This window comes from Magnolia sinica, chromosome 15 (assembly GCF_029962835.1).
Source record: "Magnolia sinica isolate HGM2019 chromosome 15, MsV1, whole genome shotgun sequence".
In the NCBI taxonomy this organism is placed as follows: domain Eukaryota; kingdom Viridiplantae; phylum Streptophyta; class Magnoliopsida; order Magnoliales; family Magnoliaceae; genus Magnolia; species Magnolia sinica.
Genome location: NC_080587.1, coordinates 69,845,427 through 69,868,371, shown reverse-complemented (window position 1 = coordinate 69,868,371; position 22,945 = coordinate 69,845,427). Strand labels below are relative to the sequence as shown.

Sequence of the window (22,945 nt, the reverse complement as noted above, 5' to 3'; positions counted from 1 at the left end):
TAGCATTGTAAGTATTGTTGTAACTTGAAAAGTATCTCATGTTTAAGTGTAAGAAATTTGAAGTTTAGTAAAGTCAAAATGGTGATATGTCCTTATGAATATTAAGAAGATCTCATGATATAATATATATGTGATATGATGACATATTTATGTTGATGAGTGCTGGGTATTGGTTCAAAATTGGAAAGTAATGCAATTCATTGGGCCTGTTTGGAATGTAGGATTAAATGGTATTGAATTGCATTAGGTGGAATTGACACCATTAATTATAACGCAACGATTATATGTATGGAAATACCATGGGTTTTTACCATTCAATCCTATATTTGAGATCAAATTCTTCCTTTGAGAAAAAACACTATTTCATGAAACTTGCATTTGGTGGACCATGAAATTGTAATCGACGGACTAGATTTCACAACGGATGCCGGTCACCTCACTTGTATGCATATTCAACTCGATTGTCATGCGTAGAGGGTGAATATGGATGGACCGTGTATAAAACACATGCATCAACGTGGGGCTCATAGATGTAGTGGATTTTGAAATCTATCAAAAATCTTATCGTATGTCCTGCTGGGATTGGATAATATGATACCTAGATTAGTTATGTTCTTCCCATCGTTTTCAAACGCTGGATGGAATTTACATTAAACCAAATGCAATTCCATACCACCTAATACCACATTCTAAACAGGCCCTTTGGCTTCACTACTCATTTCTGAAATCAACTCTCCTCTCATGCAATTTGCTTATTCATGATTTACCACAGGTCAGGGAATGCCCTCAAAACTCCCATGATTTGAAGATGCTATGCTTGCCTTGGAGATGGTGGAACTGCCGCACATTCTCTCTCGGTACCTTTGTATCTGTATGCAGTTCAACATATTCTTCTTGCTCACAGGCATTTGTTGTTTGTCTGGTTACAGTTCTGGATAGTATCCCATCACTATCTGCAACTGTTTGGATTTGTGGAAATGCCATTTCCCTTGTTGGTTTTTCACATTTTCATGGATGCATTTCCTTCGTTTTAAATATTCCAAGATGCTGTGTTTCATGCACTGTTTCTTCCATTTTCCTTGCATATATAAACATATTCTACAGCGAAGCTTTGTTTGGGGTTTTATCGCCAAACATGCATTGCAATGTTCCATATGGTTAATCTTGATTGAAATTGGATGGCGCCCATGCAGCTGACAATACAATGATTGGAAGAAAGGTTCTCAAATGCTTTACGATGGCTATAATTGCAACTAATAAACTATATTTACCATCTGCTAGACAGTCCACGTGAGTTATATTGATTGAGCACATCCAAATGTGAAAGCAAACATGCTTTTGAATAAGGCCGTCCACGGCAGCTAATATGAGCATTTCGTGAAAGAAATAAATGCAAACAGTTTTCAGGAGGTAGATTGTAACAACACAGAAGTCAGGGGTGTACGCTGTAAAAGTGTGTTCAAGGTACGGTTTTTCGGTTTTGCTGGCCGAAACCCACATTTCTCCAGTCTTGGAGAAGAGGTTATTGTATTCTGGAGGCGGATTTACTGTAACCCTCTTGCAAATTGATTTAATCACCAGTAGGGTACGAATATCGCCTTAAAGATAGCGACATCGTAACACGCTGCAAAACTCATGGTATAATTCACCAAATTATAGCTCCTTATTCACCTGAACAAAATGGGATAGCAGAACGGAAAAACAGTTCTCTCATAAACACGGTAAACTCTATGCTAAATAATGCAAGTTTAAGTTCAGGATTTTGGAGAGAAGCCCTATTGACTGCCTGTCATATCTTTAATAGGATATTACACTCTAAAATTCATAAGATCTCTATATGAACTATGAAAGAATATGATTCCTAACATCTCATACTTTAACGTATAGGGTTGTAGAGCCTTCGTTAGGCTTACTGAGTCTAAAAAACCCAAGATAGGATTGAGATCTCTTGAGTGGTTCATATGATATGCACAAAATAGTAAGGCTTATAGGTTTTTAATTGTATAATCTAATCATGCAATTCCGGTTAATACCATATTAGAATCTAGAGATACCGAGTTTTATAAAAACTTATTCTCTTTTATAACTAGAAAACAGATAAGATCTCAAGATCTTAATATAAACAGTTGTTCTCAAATACATGATCGAGATATTAGCAATCTCGATAAAGAGGACATAGAACCTAGAAAGACCAAGAGGATCAAAACAGATACATCTTTTGGACCCGACTTTTACCTTCCGCTAATAGAAGGCAATAAAGATAATATGACAGAGGAAATCATTTTGATATATAACATAAAAAATGATCCGGTAACAATAGATGATGCCCTTAGATATCAGGATGCTTCTTTTTGGAAGGAAGGTATAAACGATGAGATTGATTATATATTATAAAATGGAACATATAAACTTGTGGATTTGCCCCCAGGATTAAAACTAATAAGTTGTAAATGGATTTTCAAAGGAAAACTAAGACCAAATGGAACTACAGAAATGTTTAAGACCAGATTAGTAATTAGAGGATTTACACAAAAAGAGGGTATTGATTTTTTTGATACACATGCTCCAGTAGCAAGGATATCAACTATCCAAGTTTTAGTTGCTCTGGCATCCATTCATAAGTTAGAAATCTATCAGATGGTTGTAAAGACAGCTTTTCTAAATGGTGACCTCGATGAAAAAGTTTATATGGAACAACCAGAAGGTTTTATAGTTACAGGACAGAAAAATAAAGTATGTAAATTGATCAAGTCACTATATGGACTTAAACAGGCAACTAAGCAATGGCATGAAAAATTCGATAAAGTAGTCACATCATATGGCTTTAAGATTAATGAATTTGATAAATGTGTATATTCGAAATTCTCTAATAATAAAGAAGTAATTATATATCTTTATGTAAATGATATGTTAATATTTGATACATGTTTAGAAGTTATAAATAACACTAAAAGATTATTATCATCTAGTTTTAACATGAAAGAAATGGGTGAAGTTAATGTGATTTTAGGTATCAAGTTATTAAGAAACAATGATGGTATAACCTTATCTCAATCACACTATATTGAAAAGATACTTAAAAAGTTTGATCACTATGATAAAAACTTAGTTTCTACTTATTTTGATTCTAATATCAAGTTAATTAAAAATAAAGGTCATAGTGTATCTCAATTAGAGAATTCCAAGGTAATTGGCAGTCTTATGTATGCTATAATTTCTACTCGACTTGATATTGCTTTTGCAGTAAGTAAATTGAGTAGGTTTACAAGTAATCCAAGTTTAGATCATTAGAATACTGTCTCTAGAATACTTAAATACTTGAGAAAAACATTTAACTATGGTTTACATTTTTCTGGTTATCCTAGTATACTTAAAAGTTATAGTGATGTAAGTTGAGTCACGGATTCTAATAAATTCAAGTTTACCAATAGATAGATTTTTACACTTGGAGAAGCTGTCATTTCTTGGGGAACCAATAAGCAAACTTGCTTATCTCACTCTACCATGAAATTTAAATTCATAGCTTTGATAGCTAGTAGTAAAGAGGCAGAATGGTTAAGAAACCTGTTATTAGAAATATCATTATTAGTAAGGCCTTTACCACCGGTCTCTATCTACTGTGATAGTGAAGCGACACTATCAAAGGCATATAACAAGACTTATAATAAAAAATCCAGACATATCAGTCTAAGGCATAGTTTTGTACGGCAATTACTTGGCGACGCTGTTATAACATCTATCCAGAATCTAATGCACTCGTTTACCAAGGGACTGACAAAGGATATTGTCAGTAGAACATCATGAGGAATGAGACTTAAGACAATTTCACAGAAACCAGATGAGGAAAACCCAATCTAAGTTAATAGTTTCAATGGGCAAAATATCTCACAATAAGTGTTTGAAGCAGCACTGTATATTTTTTATCTGTCTTATTCCTGAATTTATGTATAGTGTTGGGTACTTGTAATGATAAAATGGAAGATGAGTCATTGCTCTTACTGAGTCCTTTCAACGGTGCTATAATTACAAAGGGCATTCATAAGAACTCACCTATATAAGTATTAGAAGTGGGGCCACTTCCTAATGTTCAAGAGTTTTGCATACTCTCATGAACTCATGAATCCAAGAAAGAGCATAAGGCCGTTAATATGCTATAATTTTTAGAACACATAGCAATTGAAATATATGTGTGTGTAATATATCTGGTTGTGTCATATAGAATACTTAGTTCAAGACCATAATGACTAAGGATTATGATTCAACTTTGATTTATTTACACTAAATGAAGGTTCAAGTTCACAAGACACCTTCTCCTATGCACATATTTTCCTTATATACCTTGACCTCTGTATTTTGAAAAAGAGTAGGGGATTATTGAGTTTTTTCAAAATAAGAAGGAAAAAATTTTAATTTATATAAAGAAATTTTGGAAAAAGAGTTATAGCTTTTGGTGATTGTTGGTGACCATTCATTTGTAAATGGTAATGCCTCTTGGTAAATGGAGCATCATTTGAATTTGAAATGGAGGGATGCGATTGTTGAAAAGACACCACCATTGTTGAAAAGACACCATGGAAGAATATGTCTTTTCATCAAAAGGGTTTTAAAACATTTCTTCTGATTCTATATAAACCCATATTTGAGTCAATCCGAAATCACAATTCCAACAATCTCCTCTCCATTTTCGTTTTCGGATGGTTTTTGAAAAGTTACATTTTTCGGGCGCTAAACTGCAAATAGTTTTTCGGACGGTAAATTACAAACAGTTTTCAGGGGGTAAATTGTAACAGAACAGAAGTCAAGGATATAAGCTGTAAAAGTGTGTTCTGGGTGCGGTTTTTCGGTTTTGTAGGCCGAAACCCACATTCCTCCGGTTTGAAGAAGAGGCTTATTGTATCCTGAAGGCGGATTTATTGTAACCCTCTTGCAAATTGGTTTAATCACCACTAGGATGCAAATATCACCTTAAAGATAGCGACATTGTAACATGCATTAAGTCTATCTTTAGGTGATTAATTTTTCTATTTTTCTACCTCTATCATGACAAGAAATATTATCCAAAGACATTGCTGTTACATGGCAGCAATGCCAATTCCAAAACCTTGCTTTGGTTAAAACGTTTTGGAGTGTGCTCAAATCATTTTTGCATCGAAAACAAAGAGGAAATGTGCAATGTTTTGAAACACTCAAGAAAGTGTTTTCCACACCAAGCTGATTCATTTTTTTAGAACTGGACACCAGACACTGTCGTTGGATTCAGTGGGCCATCATGCATCTGCTTTTGGTGGACTTCTGCCTAATTGCATTCTAGCAAATTTGGGATCTTCCATTACCACCGGAGAAGAGGATTTTGTGCAATCACTGCATCTGTTACAAGAGGAGAGGTGAAGGGTTTCATCTGCTTCTGAATGAGAAGGTGATAGCCGTTATGGAACGAGGCCATTGATGACCATGCATTCCAACAAACAAGATCGATTCAACCCCACTAGCCATGCGTTCCAACAAACAAGATCGTTATTCCAAATTTCTAATACCAAAGGTCGAATAAGGGTGCATGTTAGAAAAAAAATAAAATAAAAATACACAGCATATTATATCATTTACTTCCAAAATTTTGAACAAACACAGAAAACATGATCATGGCCCACTCTAGATCCTAACAAACCTTACTAGCCTTCTTTCCATCCACAACCCTCCTCCAATGCCTCAAAATCTCCTCCTCCCTCCCACTCTTCTTGATCACAACCCCATCTCCCTGACCAGCCATATTGCTGTTGTCCACCTCAGATGTGATGTGGGCTACCAATCTCGATGGTAGGTTATCCATATCCGTCATGACCTTCTCGATGTCCGAAACAAGTCGCTCCACCAGGCTCCGGCTGAAGTCCTCCCTGATCACCACTCGGAGGACTGCAATGTGTTCAGCATCCCGCGGCATTGTATAGGCTGGGATGATCCATCCAAACCTCCTCAAGCTCTCCGCAATCTCGAACACGCTGTGTTTGCTGCTATCTTTGAGAGCGAATGCTACCAGGGGCACACCTACATCCTTGGAGAGGATTTCAAACCGGCCTGTCTTCACTATACCTTCTTTCAGGGCCTTTGCATTCTCCATGCAGTTCTCCATGATGTTTTTGTACCCCTTGAAGATTATAGAGAAGCATACAACAACCCAATTTAGTTGCAGATGGAAAGAAATTGCCTGACTGGGTAGCACCATCAATCCAAACCTTCCAATCGAAGGGCCACTTATCAATGTGAACCTTCCAATTGATGGGCCACTTTTCGACGTGTCATAAACCGAATATCATGTGAAACCGGTTGTTAAACCATCCAATTAATGGCCTGGCTCATAGACATGAGCATAAATCCTAAACTCGGATAGATCCAGCATTCAATCGCAAGGTGATCGTTGGACTATCACCTGTACAAGAGGAATCCACAGATTGGACGGTCCTGATTGATGGAATGCACTCCAACTGAATGACAGATGCAGTTTATATACACCAAATTTTAGTCTAGCCTGCATGCTATAGAGGTTTCCTGGCTGATGCTTGGACCGTTTTAGTTTTAAGGCTGGCACATGGTCTGCATGGTGGATCCCACCTGATACACAGCTCGAATGCAACGTGTTTCAAATATCGGTGATATTATCAATAATATCGCCAATATTATCAGGTATCATCAGGCCAGCAATACTGGAACTGCTGGAAGTGTAAAAATTTCTAAATACCACAGATATTTTCAATAATATTAGTGATGCTTTGCAATATTATTGATGCTAGTGATAATTAGATAAGAATCCCTTATAAAAGCTCTCTGGTATCAGCAGCACCAAGATAACATCCCCGATATTAGGGAAACATCTATAAATAGGCAAAAATTAATAGAAAAATGGAAAATTTTCCAAAAACCCAAAAATTCTCCATTTTTGGAGGTTTTTTTTTTTTTTTTGGAATCTTGTTCTTTAAGTGATTTCGATCACTCTGGATTTTTATTGAATCAAAGTTTGGATTTAGGAGAAATCTCAATTTGAAACGAAAACGAGCCAAAACTCAAAGGAGACGAAGAATCCATAAAAACTTCCTCTTCTTTTTTTCTTATTTATTTATTTGTTTTCCAAATATTACCATGGATTGCAATGGAAGTCCATGTCTATGCACAATTCTCATGCATTGACGTCGATTTCTAGCGAAAAATGAACATTTAAGTGAAAAATAGAATTTTTTTTTTAGGGAAATCCTAATTTTTCCATTTTTATATTGGTAAATACGTATTCTTCATTGTTAATTAATGCGAAAATTTTATATATTAATGGGCGATGGCCAATTTATTGATTGTCTACAAATTTTTATATTTATTTTCTACTGCTTTTTTCAACAACACATAGTTAGACTCTTATAAAATGAAAACTTATTATGTATATTTGTTTTTTAAAATATTTTAATTCCTACATGTGTAAACATGCGTCTTTGTCTTTGAACATCTCCTGAAGTTTTACTAAAAAATTCCATCTTTTCCCCCACATTTCTCCAATGTTCATATTAGCGATATTGATAGAGATGTTTTCCTATCACTGGTCATCGATATATATTTACTGATACTCTGAACACTAGTTAGCACATACTATTTAGAGGCTAGATGTGGATGGGATCCTTGTGGGTTTGGTTACCAAACATCCACATTATAGCATTCTTGAGTGAGATTTTCATGCCATTGAAAATGTAAAAAAACAAAAGCATTGAAGCTACCTCAAAGCCCAAACGTATCAATTGATAATATTGTGCAATTATCTGACTGGAACCTGTATAGTCAAAAAAATTTATGTTATGATCTCCCACAAACATTCATCAAATGAAAATAAAGAACAAAAAGATAAAGCAAGAATTGAGTGTCGAACACATCTCTACTGCCTATCAAGCATTTAATATCCATACAAGTGGAAACCACACAAATGATCCAAAATGTTCATCTCGTGCATCCTACCAAGGATAGGCCAGCTGCTAGTAAGAATTGTGCCATTCTTCTCACAAAGCATTGATAGTACGTTTGACTTTTAACTGATTGCCAATTTGTAGCCTTTAGAAGTCCTCCAGCCAGTAGGGTTGTCAATGGGTACCCGGAACCACAGGTACCCAATAGACTCAACCTGATTTTAGTAGGTCTGGGTCCCATTTTTTAGACCCATTAGGAAATCAGGTCAGGTTTTTGTCTCACCTTTTGAACTCATATAAAAGTAGGGCCTAATCGTCCTCGCCATGGACTCAATTAAAGTCATCTGGGTCAGGTCTAGTTGGCTGCAGGTCAGGTCAATTTTCATAGTACAATTGAGGTTTCCTAAGCCACACAAATGTAAAAGAGCCGGTTTAGACTCCATGCAAGTGTCAAAGTGGCACGTGTGTGTGAAAAGATTTATCCATTGGGTGCGCCTAACCATGCAAATGCTCTTATTTGTCCTAAATCCAACTTGAAACCTAGATCCGAGGACCTAATAGGTACCCGATGGATGTAAGTGCATCGGTCTGTTGATGACTTGTGCTAGGGTGTCTTTAGTCGGTTGAGCCCCTATTGGAAGACATTGAAGACTGAAGAGTCGAAGACTTTAAGCATCAAAGCTTAAAGAAAACTGGTAAACCGAGGTGCCTTGGTGACCCTAGCCCTATACCCCTTTAAGTTCCAAAACAACTTATATCTAGATGATTGGATCAAATAGATCCCGAGCCTTGGGATTTAATTTGATCAAGATCAGCTTAGCTTTAGAGATATTCCAGGGATTTTTTGTTCGACCTGAACCATGTTCAGTCCAACCGTAAATGACCAAATCAATCCAATAAGCAATCAAGAAAATCAGGAATTTTCAGGCTAACCTGGAGAATTTTTTGTTGCGCAGCACGCCAACAACGCAATGAACCGAGATCCAATTTCAGGTCTCACCCACAAATGATAAACAAGAAGAAATATAGACTAAAAATAGAATCAAAGCATTCCAAACAAACCACAAGACAAGATATACGTGGAAAAACCCCAACAAGAGTAAAAAACTACGGATGCAAACTTCCACTATGAAGAAAAACGAAGATTACAAGGCAATATACTAACCTCTCCCTCAGAAGTACAGAGAAAACCCTTTGTCCACACCTTAGAATTATTTCCCATCATACCTAAAAAAGTCCTAGCGACCCCTATTTATAGTTTAGGCAACTTCCTTTCGCACCCTTGCGAAAACCGACTCAAATTTCCGCAGTCCGCATCAAATCCGGAAACGAATCTACGTAACTACGACTGGTCGAGCAGACTGCACAACCGGTTGAGCGGACCCCTCAACCGGTCGAGCAACTCAGACCCCAAAAATTGATGCTCGCTGAACTTTGAGTCAAGCCAGTCTACAACTGCTCACGACTGCTCGTGTGGACTCCACGACCGGTCGTGCGACCCCTTGATGTGGCTCCACATCTCAACATTTTTTTCTCGATTCGATCCAATTGAAATCTGTTGAATTTCTGTAGCAACATTTTGGACCATGCCTGGCTATTTTCGGTTGAACCGAACCTACTTAGGTCTGACCGAAAAACTAGTCGTTATAGATCAGTTGGGGCCTTTTTCTTATAAAATGGACACTTGGGCCTTGGCATTTTAGATAGTTTTTTAGTATTTTTAGAGGCTCTATGCATTCAACTCTTATCCCATGGTTATAGACTTTAAAACAAAAGAGATTTATGTCATCTTCCTTGTTATTCATCACTATAATGAGCATTCCAAGCTCCATTTGAAGACATACATGTTCTCTTACATTCTCTAAAGATTAGACATCAATCCTATAGGTAAATCCCCATGTCTATCATCCTCTAGAATGCTCATCTAGGTGAATCCCCAGTTGAAATCAACTATCCCTTAGTTGTAGGAGATTCCACCATAATCCCATTACCTTAGCATTCTCAAAGATTATTGCAAGGTAGCCAATCGTTGGAGATGAAAAAGATCCACATCAAATATTGGGGGAAAAAAAGAGAAGTCGCATCAAGATTGATTGAGAATCTCAATAAGGCACTATCAAGCGGGCTCATCCAAAACATATAATGTTTTAATTAGAGTCCATCAAGTTTGAAACCCAAGCTCAAATAGGTCCTTGTGTAGGACCGTCTCCGGCAGGAGTGTAAGTAAGATTAGTTCTTGTGTAGAACTAATTGAAGGTTATTAGTTAGCCTATAGAAAACCCTTAAAGTCTCTGAGGGAGCCATCGACACAACTGTGTACGTGTAAGTTCTGGTGTAGGTCCGCCTCCAACGGGAGTATACATGAGTCCTTGTGTAGGACCGCATCAGTTCTTGGTTAAACCATAGAAAACCTTGTGAGTCTCCAAATGAGCCACTGACACAGGTGCATACATATAATTTGGTGGTAATTTTATTGAAAACCATTGTAAAGGTTTTTAGTGAACCTATGGAAAACCAATTGAGATAGTGAAATCCTGTACACTCGAGTTTCAATGCGTCCGCCAAGAGTAGAGTAGGCATTTAGCCAAACCACTATACATCCTTGTCTTTACGATTATTTATGTGGATGCAATTCCATTTATGCTTATGAATGATTTGTTTATATGAATGCATGAAAGAGATTGTATGCTAGGTACTTAGATTAAAGCACATACAATTGGTATTTTCCTACATCACATCATAGACTCTTTGCCTATTTAGTTGTTACCTTTTATAGTCTATATTCTTGGACTCACTTAATTGGATTAATTGGTAAATAATTTTAAGTAGTCATATTCAATCAGAAAAGATAATAATAGTTTTGTAAGTAAACCCACCATAAACATGATGCCTAATTTTAGGTGATCCACTGAAAATAAGTCCGAATAAAATGCCTCTAATTGTATAGCTCAGATCAAGCAAAGACACCACCATGTTAGATTTTCAAACCATTTTGCATACCTTTAGAGAAATTGAGAGTGAAGGTGGGTTGATCAGATCCTAGGTAGTTTATGTGGAAAATGAGCTCTTCAGGCAAGTCTTCTTTGTTCCTCCATACAACCCAGCCAACACCAGCGTAAACAAGGCCATATTTGTGTCCACTCACATTGATACTCTTCACCAACGGCAACCGGAAATCCCATTCCAGCTCCGGGTAAAGGAAAGGCGCAATAAACCCACCGCTGGCTGCGTCAACATGGATTGGCGTATCCCACCTTCACAAAAACATGTGATATGTCATGCATTTAACAAATGTGAGCTCCTTCATTCATTTATATAAGAGTTCCTAGCATAAGATGAGATATGCTCGCATCCAACCGGTTGGATGATAAGTTATTGTCCACCCAATGGACAATTTTTCAACATATCACGTGCATACAACATCCAACCCTGGTCAAGGGTTCAAGTACCCATAGGTGGTGAAATTCCACTAAGGCGTGAGTGTGTGGGGGTATGTGTGCGTGTGTAAAATTAAAAATTAAATTTTTTTTAAAAAAAAAACATCCAACCCATTCAATAGGTTGGCTCCACCACGAGGATTACTATTGCAACAATCAGCTCCATCCACTCATCAGTGAAAAGCCTGGATGTGTGTGCCCACAGGATCTGACTATATCTACATGATGTTAGGGACCTTTTATAAGGCTGAAAATGGACGGCCCACATCCAACAATCCACCTAACTACTGTGAGAATAGAAGGAAGCTAATCACCCCTCTAATCCCACAGTTAGGACAGTCACCAAACATGATCATTAGTTAAGATCATCGAGAAGGTGCTTGCTAAATAACGGATGTTATTCCTCTCTCGATTCTTTCTCGGATATCTCTCAAATCGGATGCATTTACTGAGATGCCTCCCTTTATTATAAAGGGAGGAATCGAGATAAATGGAAGGAGTTCGGATACGACAGGGCTTATCTCTATCACATCCAATCTCCCTCCCTTATCACAATCCTCTCTTGTTTGAATTTGAATTTCGAGAGAAGAGGAATAGGAAAAGAGAAATATAAGTGAGAATGTTCTGACGGATGAATTGTGTGGGATCCACGCACTAGTGATTTGCCCACAAATGGGCCCTAAAGGTCCATATCCAACAATCAGTTGACCCACGCCAAAGAAAAAAATGTATAACTGTCAACAAATAGCAAAATGCAAGTGTTATCCACCTGATGATTGGATGGGGCTGATTTTTATGTAATGTAATCCTCATGATGCAGCCAACCGGTTGGACAGGTTGGAAATCACACTAGACAGGTTGGATGTCGCACACACATGATATCTTGAAAATTATACACTGGGTGGACAGTAACGTATGTCCAACTAGTTGGATGCGACCATTTCTTGCATAAGATAAAGAGGTTTGATTTCCAAGTCCCCAGGCTGCTGAATGATTATTCAGATGTACGACTTCTATTGATCGAAGCAACGAAACCCACTCATCATGATTGGATCCAATCACTTCTATCAATTTGAATGGCCATCTGATCGACTCATTTAACCTGAATTGATGGCACTCTCATACAATACATAGTAGATTCTACATATAGTCTTCATACTACCATTAGCTGAACTGACGAGACCCACCCAATTTCAGTAGGAAACTCATGCAATCCATAGGTGGGACTCCCATTGGCTGATCATTAACCATCCATTTCTGATTGCTGTCCCACAGAAATAAGGGCAGATCACATCATTTCAAAGATGGTTTTTGGAGTCTAAAGAAGGAATGTAGTCCACTAGTCCTCATGCTCCCATTAGTTGAACTGATACCAAATCAAAATGGAAGGGTCCCATCAGTTCAAGCAATGAGCTCTGTAAATAGCATTAATAATTCACTACGAGAGTAGGATACCCTGTTTCCTTGTTCTTTTCAGTAAGGAGTTGGTTAAGAAGCTTAACGTCTTCGAACTCTCCGGTAAGAGTCGAACCCAAGATCGCAGCCACACAGATGGTGTTCTCATCCACCATTTCCACCGCTTTGACAGGATCCATCACGTAAAATCCCTCTCTCAGTTTCACTTCCTTCAATTCCACTTCGAAGTATCTAGCAAACTTCTCCCAGCAAACCTATGCCAATACCACCTTTCATCATAAGTGAAAAATCACAGGCCTGGTTTCACAATCCAGGAAGCATGGTTAAAAGACTCGGTGACTCAAACAAGCTTGTTCAATCTTGAGTTGAGTCGGGATTTGCCTGAGTTGGAGGTGACTCATGGTAACGAACCAAGTCAGGTCCGAGTCTGAGTCGACTCAGGCAGGTTGCATCAGAATCGTCCTAAGTCATAAAACCCTGTCTAGAAGCCTAACATCAGACATGGGGCCCACATGATGTATTAAGGCCATCCTAATATTGCGCGTGCATCAAGTGGGCCCCACATCTACTGACAACTAGAGAGTGCCGCTTAATAAAATTCATCACCGTTCCAAAAAAGGCTGATAGGATTGCCCTAATGATTCGAGGAAAGAAATGACCACCACCATTTTCAGCCTTGTTCTGATCAAGCATTCAGAATTGTTCTATTGGCCATGGCTAAGGACATTCATGCTGAGGCCCACCCACCAAATAAGAGGTCCCCATATCATACACATCTTCCATTTGTTGCATAATAAGATTGTGTGCAATTAGCATTACTTAGAATGAGCATTTGTGTTAAGAACCTAACCAATGGGCCAAAAGCCCCAGGACTTATGGATTGCGTCAAGCTAGGCTTTTTAAATTTTTGGTATCATAACATTCCACGCCGCTCTACGGCCAGTGTCCATAGTGGCCCCCTCTGACCTCTTTTCCAGAAAGCCCTTTCCATGGCATAGTGGCTGCACTTTGGTTATCCAAGTAGCCTTTTCTAGCCGTGACGGCTTTCACTCTGGTCCAAGTAGCCCTTTCCATAGGTTGTCCCTTCCATGACTCAAACACAGGACATGGTGTTGGCTTTGATAGCAACTGTAAGAAACTAATGGATACGCCAAAAGCCCCAGGACTTATGGGACACGTCGAGCTAAGCTCTTTAAACTATTGAGATCAGAACAATATGCTGTAGTAATCAGAAAATACCTGGACATTGGCGCCAGTGACGATGTTGGGCTTGTCGTAGGGCTTCCCCTCAGCCTTTCTCTTGTTCTGCCATTTCCTCTTGAAAGCCAATCCAGCCAACATGATTGCTTCAGAGGATCCCACCGTCCCAACACCTACTGCTGTTTCCTCGTTGCCGACTGGCGCATTAAAGAGGTTGGCTATTATATTCACACAGCGGTTCTGGAGAAAACAACAAGTAGAATTAAATAAATAACAAAAAAAAAACAAGACAATTGTATTTTGGGAAAGCTGAAAATTGGCCATTTCCCGGAAGGATATATTAAAGTTTCGAAACAGGCTTATTGGATGAGGGCATTTTGAGAATTTTGTGAGATAACCATGCTTTTTGTGACCATACATGTTGCATTCGATCATAAGTTATAGTGTTCTAATTACTTTGGTTCACTTGGACATTCCAGTCAATCGATTTGAGCTATTTATTAAGCCCATAACACATTTTATGGACTGCCATTCAAAAATGACACTGATCGAATGATCCAATCGATCCTTGATTTAGCCTTATTTTAACCATTTTCCAAGCAATCGATGGATGGGATGATTACTATTGCCTAACAAAAGTGATTCTTTAGAATCATAAGCAATCCATGATGGCCCTACCAAATAGATGGATCAAATCGTTAATTGCTCCAATTTTTCTGTAAACAATCTTCACCATTGTCTGTAAAACCTGCTCAATTTAGATCGAAAAAATCATATCAAACGCCATTGAGCAGATGGTTGATATTTGTCAAATTGGTGTAATGTTTGCATGGTAGACCATGAAATGTGTTGGACCTAATGAACTGTCTAGTTGAATGGATTGGACTGTGTCCCAATGCAACAAGGACTACTATAATTTATAGTGCTCTAGGAGCACTAAGTCCCTGTACAGTAAAGTTTAATACACCAAATGATTGTGTAATTTATACATGAAATGATGAATATTAGTATAATAGGTCCTGCATGCATAGAATTTTATATATGCATGTTGCATAAATCAAAGTATAAATCTCCATGTTCTGAATATAGATTGACAAAACAAGTTAATCCACACTAGGAGCAATAGAACCATGATTTTGGATAAGTAAAAATAGTAATCCATGTCAGGAACAACCCATAATTTGGATAAAATGATGAATATTGCCATTATCGTGGTACGTTTGGATCTCTCTCCTGACCAAGCTTATTCCATATACCGACGGGTCCGAAAACCATGGACTAAGCTTTGCTTACGACCACGCTTCGGCTCTCTCTAGCAGCTCTTTAAGGGGACTTTAGTCATTCATAGTTGACATCAGCCAACCGTGCATGTGTGTGCGCGTGCGTGCGTGTGCGTGCATGTGTGTTATTGCATAAATCAAAGTATAAATCTCCATGTTTTGAATAAAGATTGACAGACAAGTTAATTTACACTAGGAGAATAGAACCATGATCTTGGATCAGTAAAAATAGCAATTCAGATCGTAAACAACCCATACTTTGGATGAAATAGTGAATAAACGTGTGTGTACGCGCAGGCGCATGCACATGTTGTTTCATAAATCAAAGAATAAATCTCCATGTTTTGAATAAAGACTGACAGACAAATTAATCTACATTAGGAGCATAGAACCATGATTTTGGATTGGTAAAAATAGCGATTCAGATTGCAAACAACCCATAACTTGGATCAAATGATGAATATTACCAACATATGCATGTTGTTGCATAAATCAAAGTACAAATCTCCATGTTTTGAATTGATTGACAATACAAATTCATCTACACATGGACCACAGAACCATGATTTTGGACCAGTAAAAATAACGATCCAGATCGCAAACAACTCATAATTTGGATGAATAGATGAATATTGCCATTACACAAGCACGCACACACACACACACACACTAGGAGTATAGAACCATGATTTTGGATCAATAAAAAATAGCGATTTTGATTGCAAACGACCCCACACACATGTTGCAGCTAAAACCATATAAATCTCTTATGTTTTGAATATAGATTGACACTATAAGTTAATCTACACTAGCAGTATACAACCATGATTTCGGATCGATAAAAAAATAGCAATTCAGATTGCAAACAACCCATAATTTGGACGAAATGATGAATATTACCATTACACATATGCTACAATATAAATCTCTATGTTTTGCATATAGATTGACACAATGAGTTAATCTACATTAGGAGTATAGACCCATAATTTCAGATTGGTAATTGCAAATGACCCATAATCCGGATAGTACGATTCAGAACATAAAACATAGGAGATTGGTTATTTAGGTAGCATCGGTTTATTTTGCTCATCTCCAAGCCGGGCCGGACCGATGTACAACTATTAACATCTGATCTGATAAGATGCAGTGAGAGGGAGAGAATGGCTTGCCTGGAGCTCGGTGGTGACCGGGTATTCATCCATATCAACATAATTCTTGTTCACAGAAGCCATGATGAGCTTATCACATTCGGGTTCCATCCATGTTGTCACGAACGACGCCAAATTCAGCCTTGGATTTCCATCTAACATAAGCTCGTCGCTGATAATCTGATAAGCAGCCTCTTTTGGGATGGAATTTTCTGGCAACTTAAATCTATAATTTCAAAAAATAATAAATAAATAAATAAGAACCTGAGTGACTGAACAACTGCATCATCTAACTTGGCAAAATCATGATTATCTATTCTTGAAAGAGATGCTATTTTGATGGTCTCCTCATGTGGAGATTACTGATTAGGACTGTTGATTTGGAGGGCCATAATGAATGGATCATGGCCCAAGTATCGAAGCGATCATTTAATCCTCACCATCCAATTATTTTGAGATTTATCCATTGAATGTCGGCCGTTGCTAATTTTTTGGTGAATTTTGAGTCTAACAATTGTTGTTAATGTCTTAAATCTGTCAGTAATAGGGTCTGTCAATGCCAACGACAAACCACTCGATGCCATGAAGCAAATGTCGATGCCATTGACATATGCTCGATCCCATCGAAAAAATCAAAATAAATCCATGTTGGTTGCTAGACCATTTTGGATGTTTTCTCGATGGCATCGAATGAGGCTACGATGCCATCGATAGGTCCTTGAGGGATGTCGATGCCATCGAAGTTGCGCGCAAAATTACGTAAGTGCGCAATTTATTTCATATTCCGGTTGTGATAGTATATATATTGGGTATAATCGGGATTAGGAGGAATGAAGTAGTATTAGGGACTTCTAAAACGTTCCTAAGAGTTCAAGTGCATAGCTAGGATTTGACAGAGATCCAAGGCTTGTTTGAATAGGTAAGATCATCTATTTATTGTAATTATGCTTTTATAGTGCATTACTCTCACTTTGTGATGTGGTCTTTTCCAGCAAGGATTTTTGCACGTAAAAAACATGAATGTTTTTGTTCGGGTTTGTTTGTGCAATTGCATATGCTTTGCTTGATTCCGCTCTATATGCTTCCATGGTTCCCAACAACCATTTGTTTTCATATAGTAACTAGGTGGTTAAGTGGTTCCATCATGACTTTTTTGTGAGAAAATCCAACCACATGATCAGGATTCTTGATCTTGTGGCAGCAATGTGATGGGCCATAGCAAAAAAATCCTCAAGCACATGTGCCAGACTTTCAGTCAATCCAAACTGTCCAAATTGTGGGCATCTTTGTGGATAGGCTATGATCCCGTGTCACATTGATCAGACGATCCTAACCGCCCAATTAACAGACATTTGCTTGATGAATTTGAACTGTTGGCAAATTTTCTAAGTTACCATCTGATGGCTGGCTATTGAACAGTTGGAAGCATCCAATCAGTGTCATGTTTGTGCTATGTAGATTCAAAAACAGGTCAACAATCTCCACGGTCTGGATCGACTACATCCACCGGGCATAGAAAATGATGAAGACCAGATCTGTTGGACCACACATGGACAATAATAGATGCAATTCTTGCAGGTTGAATGTGGAACATCTCCTCCCTTAATTCTCAACTATTTTCAACCGTTCATCTCAGGCCACTGACTAGATGGTATTATAGCCTGATCACCTTTGTTTTCGGGCCATGGAGCATCCATGTGATGTCCCACCACATCAAAGGTCCCGATCACACCCATACTTATTCCACATTCAGATGTTAGGGAAGGTGGTCTGTAATCCGTATTAGCAAACTTCTTCCGCTGGGAAGGAGGTGATCCATATGTTTGCCACACCATGATAAATGGTGCTGACGTGTACATGTACCTCAATCCAGACCGTCCAGACTGTGGCCAAACTATGGATGGAACATAACTCCAAATATCAGCCTGATCAAAAAACTTACGTAGCCCCTAGGAAAGTTTTAGTGATAGGCGTTCAATCCCCATTTCTTTTTTTTTCTCGTGGGGTCCACTTAAGCTTTGGATCTGCCTCATTCTTTAGCTCATGCCCTAAAATTATCTCTCCAGTTGGATGGAGAGTATGTTAAATAAACACCCAAAATAGAATATTAATTAGCTGAAATCTGATTTTCAGGTTTCAAGGGCATATTAAGTGGTAAACAAACAGCCCAACAGTCATTTTTATTTATTTATTTATTTACAGACGCACACACACGCCCACACGCTCACGCCCTAGTCTAAACAGGAGGGGGATTGGCCAGACAGAGTTCGGTCCTGCTGGAACCGTGGGTCCCACTTTGATGTCTGTGTTGTATATCCATTCCATCCATCCGGTTTTATAGCTAATTTTAGGATGTGAGATCAAAACAGAAGCAGATCCAAATATCAGGTGGACCACACCACAGGAAAAGGTGGTGATTGACCATTAAAAACTTCCTGTGGGCTACAAAAGTTTTGGATCAAGCTGATATTTGTATGGTCCCTTCTACCTGGTCTTTGTGACCTTATCAACAGGTTATATGGCAAATTAACATTACGGTGGGCCCTTGGAAGTTTTTAACGGTAGGCGTTCAATCACCATTGTTTCCTTTGGTGTGTTCCAACTGAGATCTAGATCTGCTTCAAATTTGGAGCCATGTCCAAAAATAAGCTTGGAAAAATGGATGTAGGGCGTGGATATACAAAAAATATGTTAAGGTGGGCCACAGAGTCGCCGCGTGACGACCTGACTGAAACCGCTCCCAGACTAACCGGACGCGGCTACCAGGTTGGTTGATCCGTGACTGTGAGGCCACCATGATGTATGTGCCTTACATCTACACCGTCCATCCGTTTTTACAGCTCATTTTACGGAAGGATCCTGAAAATAAGGATCCTGAAAATAAAGCAGATCCAAAGCTTAGGTGGACCACGCGACAAGAAACAGAGGTGATTGAATGCACACCATCAAAAACTTCTTGCGAGCCACCAGAAAGTTTTATTTACCATCCAACGTGTTGATAAAATCACAAAGACCTGGATGAAGAGACCACACAAATATAAGCTTGATCGAAAACTTCTGCGGCCCACAAGAAGTTAGTAATGGTCAATCACTTTTCCTGTGGTGTCATCCACCTGAGATTTGGATCTGCTTAATTTTTAGCATCATGCCCTAAAACGATCTGTGAAAACGGATGGACGGCGTGGATGTAAGAAAAATCCATCAAGGTGGGCCCCACAGTCGGGGATCCACCCAAGCCTCGCCCAGTATAAATGGCCTAGGTTGGCAGTTGGCACGCATACGTGCCGCGTGTAAGGTTATCCAGTCACCACCACTTAACACAGATGCACACCAGACTCCAGTCGTAAAGAAAATCCAAGAACCGGCGACTGAAAGTAAATAATAATAAAATAATAAAATAATAAAATAATAAAAACCACCTGGGAAGAACCGTGCGGACGTATCTGGAAGCGAAGGTCGAGGGCAGAGACTCGCCGGAATCTGACTTTACCGTCGTCGTCACCACCATTTTTTTTTCCCGGCGAATTTTGCTCTCCCACTTGATTGCATGTCTTTCCACAAGCTGGCGGACTCTTTATAGGGACTCAGAAGCGGAGGACAAACTTTCATTACCTGATGCGTAAGGTCATCAGTATTATCCTGACGCATCCACTTTCCCAATTATGGCCCATTTTTCAGTGATCCAGACCGTTGATATATTTTCCCCACTGTGGATTGGTGATTTCCTGAATATTTTTCATACTTGATGATTCTATACTTCCTATATGGTTGTTAATGTGGACCGTTTCTGTATTTTTCCTGACATTTAGAGCAATGATCCAATGGTCCTTAATGCATGGATGTTGTGTGATCCTTCTCAACCGTTAGATACCTGAAATATGAAAGTGGATTATGCTGCCAGTGGGCCAGGGTTCAAAATCTGGCCGGGGCCAGCTGTAACTGGTGAACCAATGCGATGCGATGGGTTGGGCATGCACCCTTGCTAGAGCTGGACCTGATCTAGAATCGGAGTGGACCAGGTGTTACATGGGTAACACCCTAGTAGGCTTTAACCTTACCATGGGCCCACCTTGATGATTTTCCTTATATCCAGGCCGTCCAACTGTTTTCTCAGCCCATTTTAGGATATGGTACCAAACATTAAGCAGATACAAATCTCAGGTAGACCACACCAGAGGAAACAGTGGAGATTGAGCGCTCACCGTTAAAAACTTCTTATTGCCCATTATAATGTTTTTTTTTTCCATCCAACCCTTTGATGAGATCAAATGGACCTACATGGAGGATAAATACAAAGATTGGCTTGATCTAAAGCTTTCGTGGCCCACGGAAAGTTTTTAATAGTTATTCGCTAATGCCTCTTACAGTGACACATCTCCTTAGTCAAATTTCACTAAGTTGAGTCACCCAGCTATCATACGAGAACGGATTGGCTACTCCCCCTGCCACCAGCCCCGTGGCTGGTGGTCGGTGCTCCGTGGGCCCCACCATGATGTATGTGTTTCATCCATTCGGTTCATCCATTTTTACAGATCATTTTAGGCTTAATGCAAAAAATGAGAGGAACATAAATCTCAGGTGGACCACAGCACAGGAAAACAATAGTGATTGGATATCCACCATTAAAATCCTCCTAAGGCCCGATATACTGTTTATCTGACATCCAATCTGTTTATCAGGTCATACAGACCCAGATGAAGGAAAAAACAAAGATCAGCTTGATCCAAAACTTGTATGGCCCCCAAAAAATTTTTAATGGTTGACGTTCATTCAACAATGGTTCCTGTAATGTGGTCCACTTGAGATTTCTATATAACTCAATTTTGGTCTCATACCATAAAATGATCTAGAAAAATATATGGATGGCATGGATGTAACATATACACCATGGTGGGCCCCACATAGCACCGACCATCAGCCATTGGCGGGTGGCAGGGGGAGTAGCCAATCCAACCAATCATGTTTCGCTACATCAGGCTCACTTAGAGGTGGGCATTTTTGACCCGATCCGGTGGATCCGACCCGTTCCGAATCGAACCGACGGCTTGGATTGGGTAGGATCGAGTAAGATCATTGAGATCCGATTAGTTTTCGGATCGAGATTGGATAGTGGTTAATCCGGACTGTTCTGATCCGAAAACCCGATTTGAATAGATCTGGACCGTTCCAATCCAGCCAGATCCGAAATAAAAATCAATATTTTTACTTTTTCTTATGGTGTGGTCCACTTGAGCTTTGAATATTCATCAATTTTGGGTTCAACAGCTAAAATAATCTGAGAAAACAAATGGACGGCATGGATACACCACATGCATTCATGGTGGGCCCCAGCAGAGTTCACTCAGATTTGAGAATGGGTTACTTGCACGGCACGTCAATAGCGGGCAACAGCTGTTTACTTGCTTTACAAGTCAATACGGTAGGTTGTGGGAGTATGTATTAAAGTGGCTTAACCAAGTTATTTGGGCCCTACCATGATGTATGTTATGTATCCAACCTTCCATCCATTTGGAGAGATCATTTCAGGGCAATATCCAAAGAATGAATGAAATCCAAAGCTCCAGCGGACCCCAATATAGAAAGTTTTCTGGACAGTGATGCCCACCATTAAAAACTTTTAAAGGCTACAAAAGTTTTAGATTAACGTGGTATTTGTGTTTTCCCTTATTTCTTTATTTTTCAACTTTTGAATAGGTTGGATTTCAAATAAACATTACGGTGGGCCTTAGAATAGTTTCAACGATGGAAATCATTCTCCCCACTTTTTTCTGTGATGTGGTCTACTACAAATTTTTATCTACATCATTATTTGGCTCATGCCCTAAAATGATATCTCAAAATTGATCGACGGTGTGGATGTAACACATACAGCATAGTGGGGCCCACAGAACTTGGTGACGTTACGTCAGTAGCCTTGAGAGTTGAGGCAGTAGCCTTGTCAGTAGCCTGCCCGATGGGACAACACATGCAGCATGCATTTATACAAATTTTTTATAGTCATGTGGGGCCCACCTTGATGTATATATGTTATCTAAGCTGTTCATCCATTTTGACATATCAATTTAGGCGTTGAACAAAAAATTATGATACATTGAGGATTAAAGTGGACCACACCATATGAAATGATCCAAATAGTGTCCAACCCGATCCGACTCAATTTCCTTCACCGACTCAGACTCGGATCGGGTCAAATAAATCAAGTATCGGATTTGTCCGAGTCCAGTGACCTGGACTCGGTCTCGGATCTCAGCCATTGGCGGGTGGCAGGGGGAGTAGCCAATCCGTTGCCCTATCATCCAATCCACTTCGTATGCCTTGCATGTCCAGGGCAGACACTATCAGGTTGGCAAAATTACATGGCGAGATATGATTGGTGGACCATGCGTTGTCAGAAATGGACAGGCTGAGAAGGCATGGGCCCATTTGATAGTACGCCACACCATAAAAAAGTGGTGATTGGACATCCCCCAATAAAAATTTCTTAAGACTCACCATGATATGTATTTGATCACACCGACTTGTTGAGA

General features: G+C 39.1%; 1 protein-coding gene across 2 annotated transcripts; it reads right to left on the bottom strand.

Annotated features, from left to right (window-relative positions):
- Positions 1-5,496: 5,496 nt before the first annotated feature.
- LOC131227965 (glutamate decarboxylase-like) lies at positions 5,497-19,996 on the bottom strand. 2 transcript variants are annotated; one of them, XM_058223777.1, is made up of 7 exons: positions 19,838-19,996; positions 16,440-16,644; positions 14,027-14,227; positions 12,827-13,041; positions 10,935-11,188; positions 7,752-7,804; positions 5,497-6,142 (listed from the first exon to the last, which is right to left on the bottom strand). In XM_058223777.1, exons 1-7 carry the CDS (start codon positions 19,924-19,926, stop codon positions 5,657-5,659), a joined length of 1,503 nt encoding a protein of 500 aa, XP_058079760.1. In that variant the 5' UTR covers positions 19,927-19,996; the 3' UTR covers positions 5,497-5,656. The 2 variants fall into 2 exon arrangements, with proteins under 2 accessions (XP_058079760.1, XP_058079761.1); XM_058223778.1 differs by lacking the exon at positions 16,440-16,644 and having other exon boundaries at positions 19,838-19,949.
- Between the last annotated feature and the right edge of the window lie 2,949 nt (positions 19,997-22,945).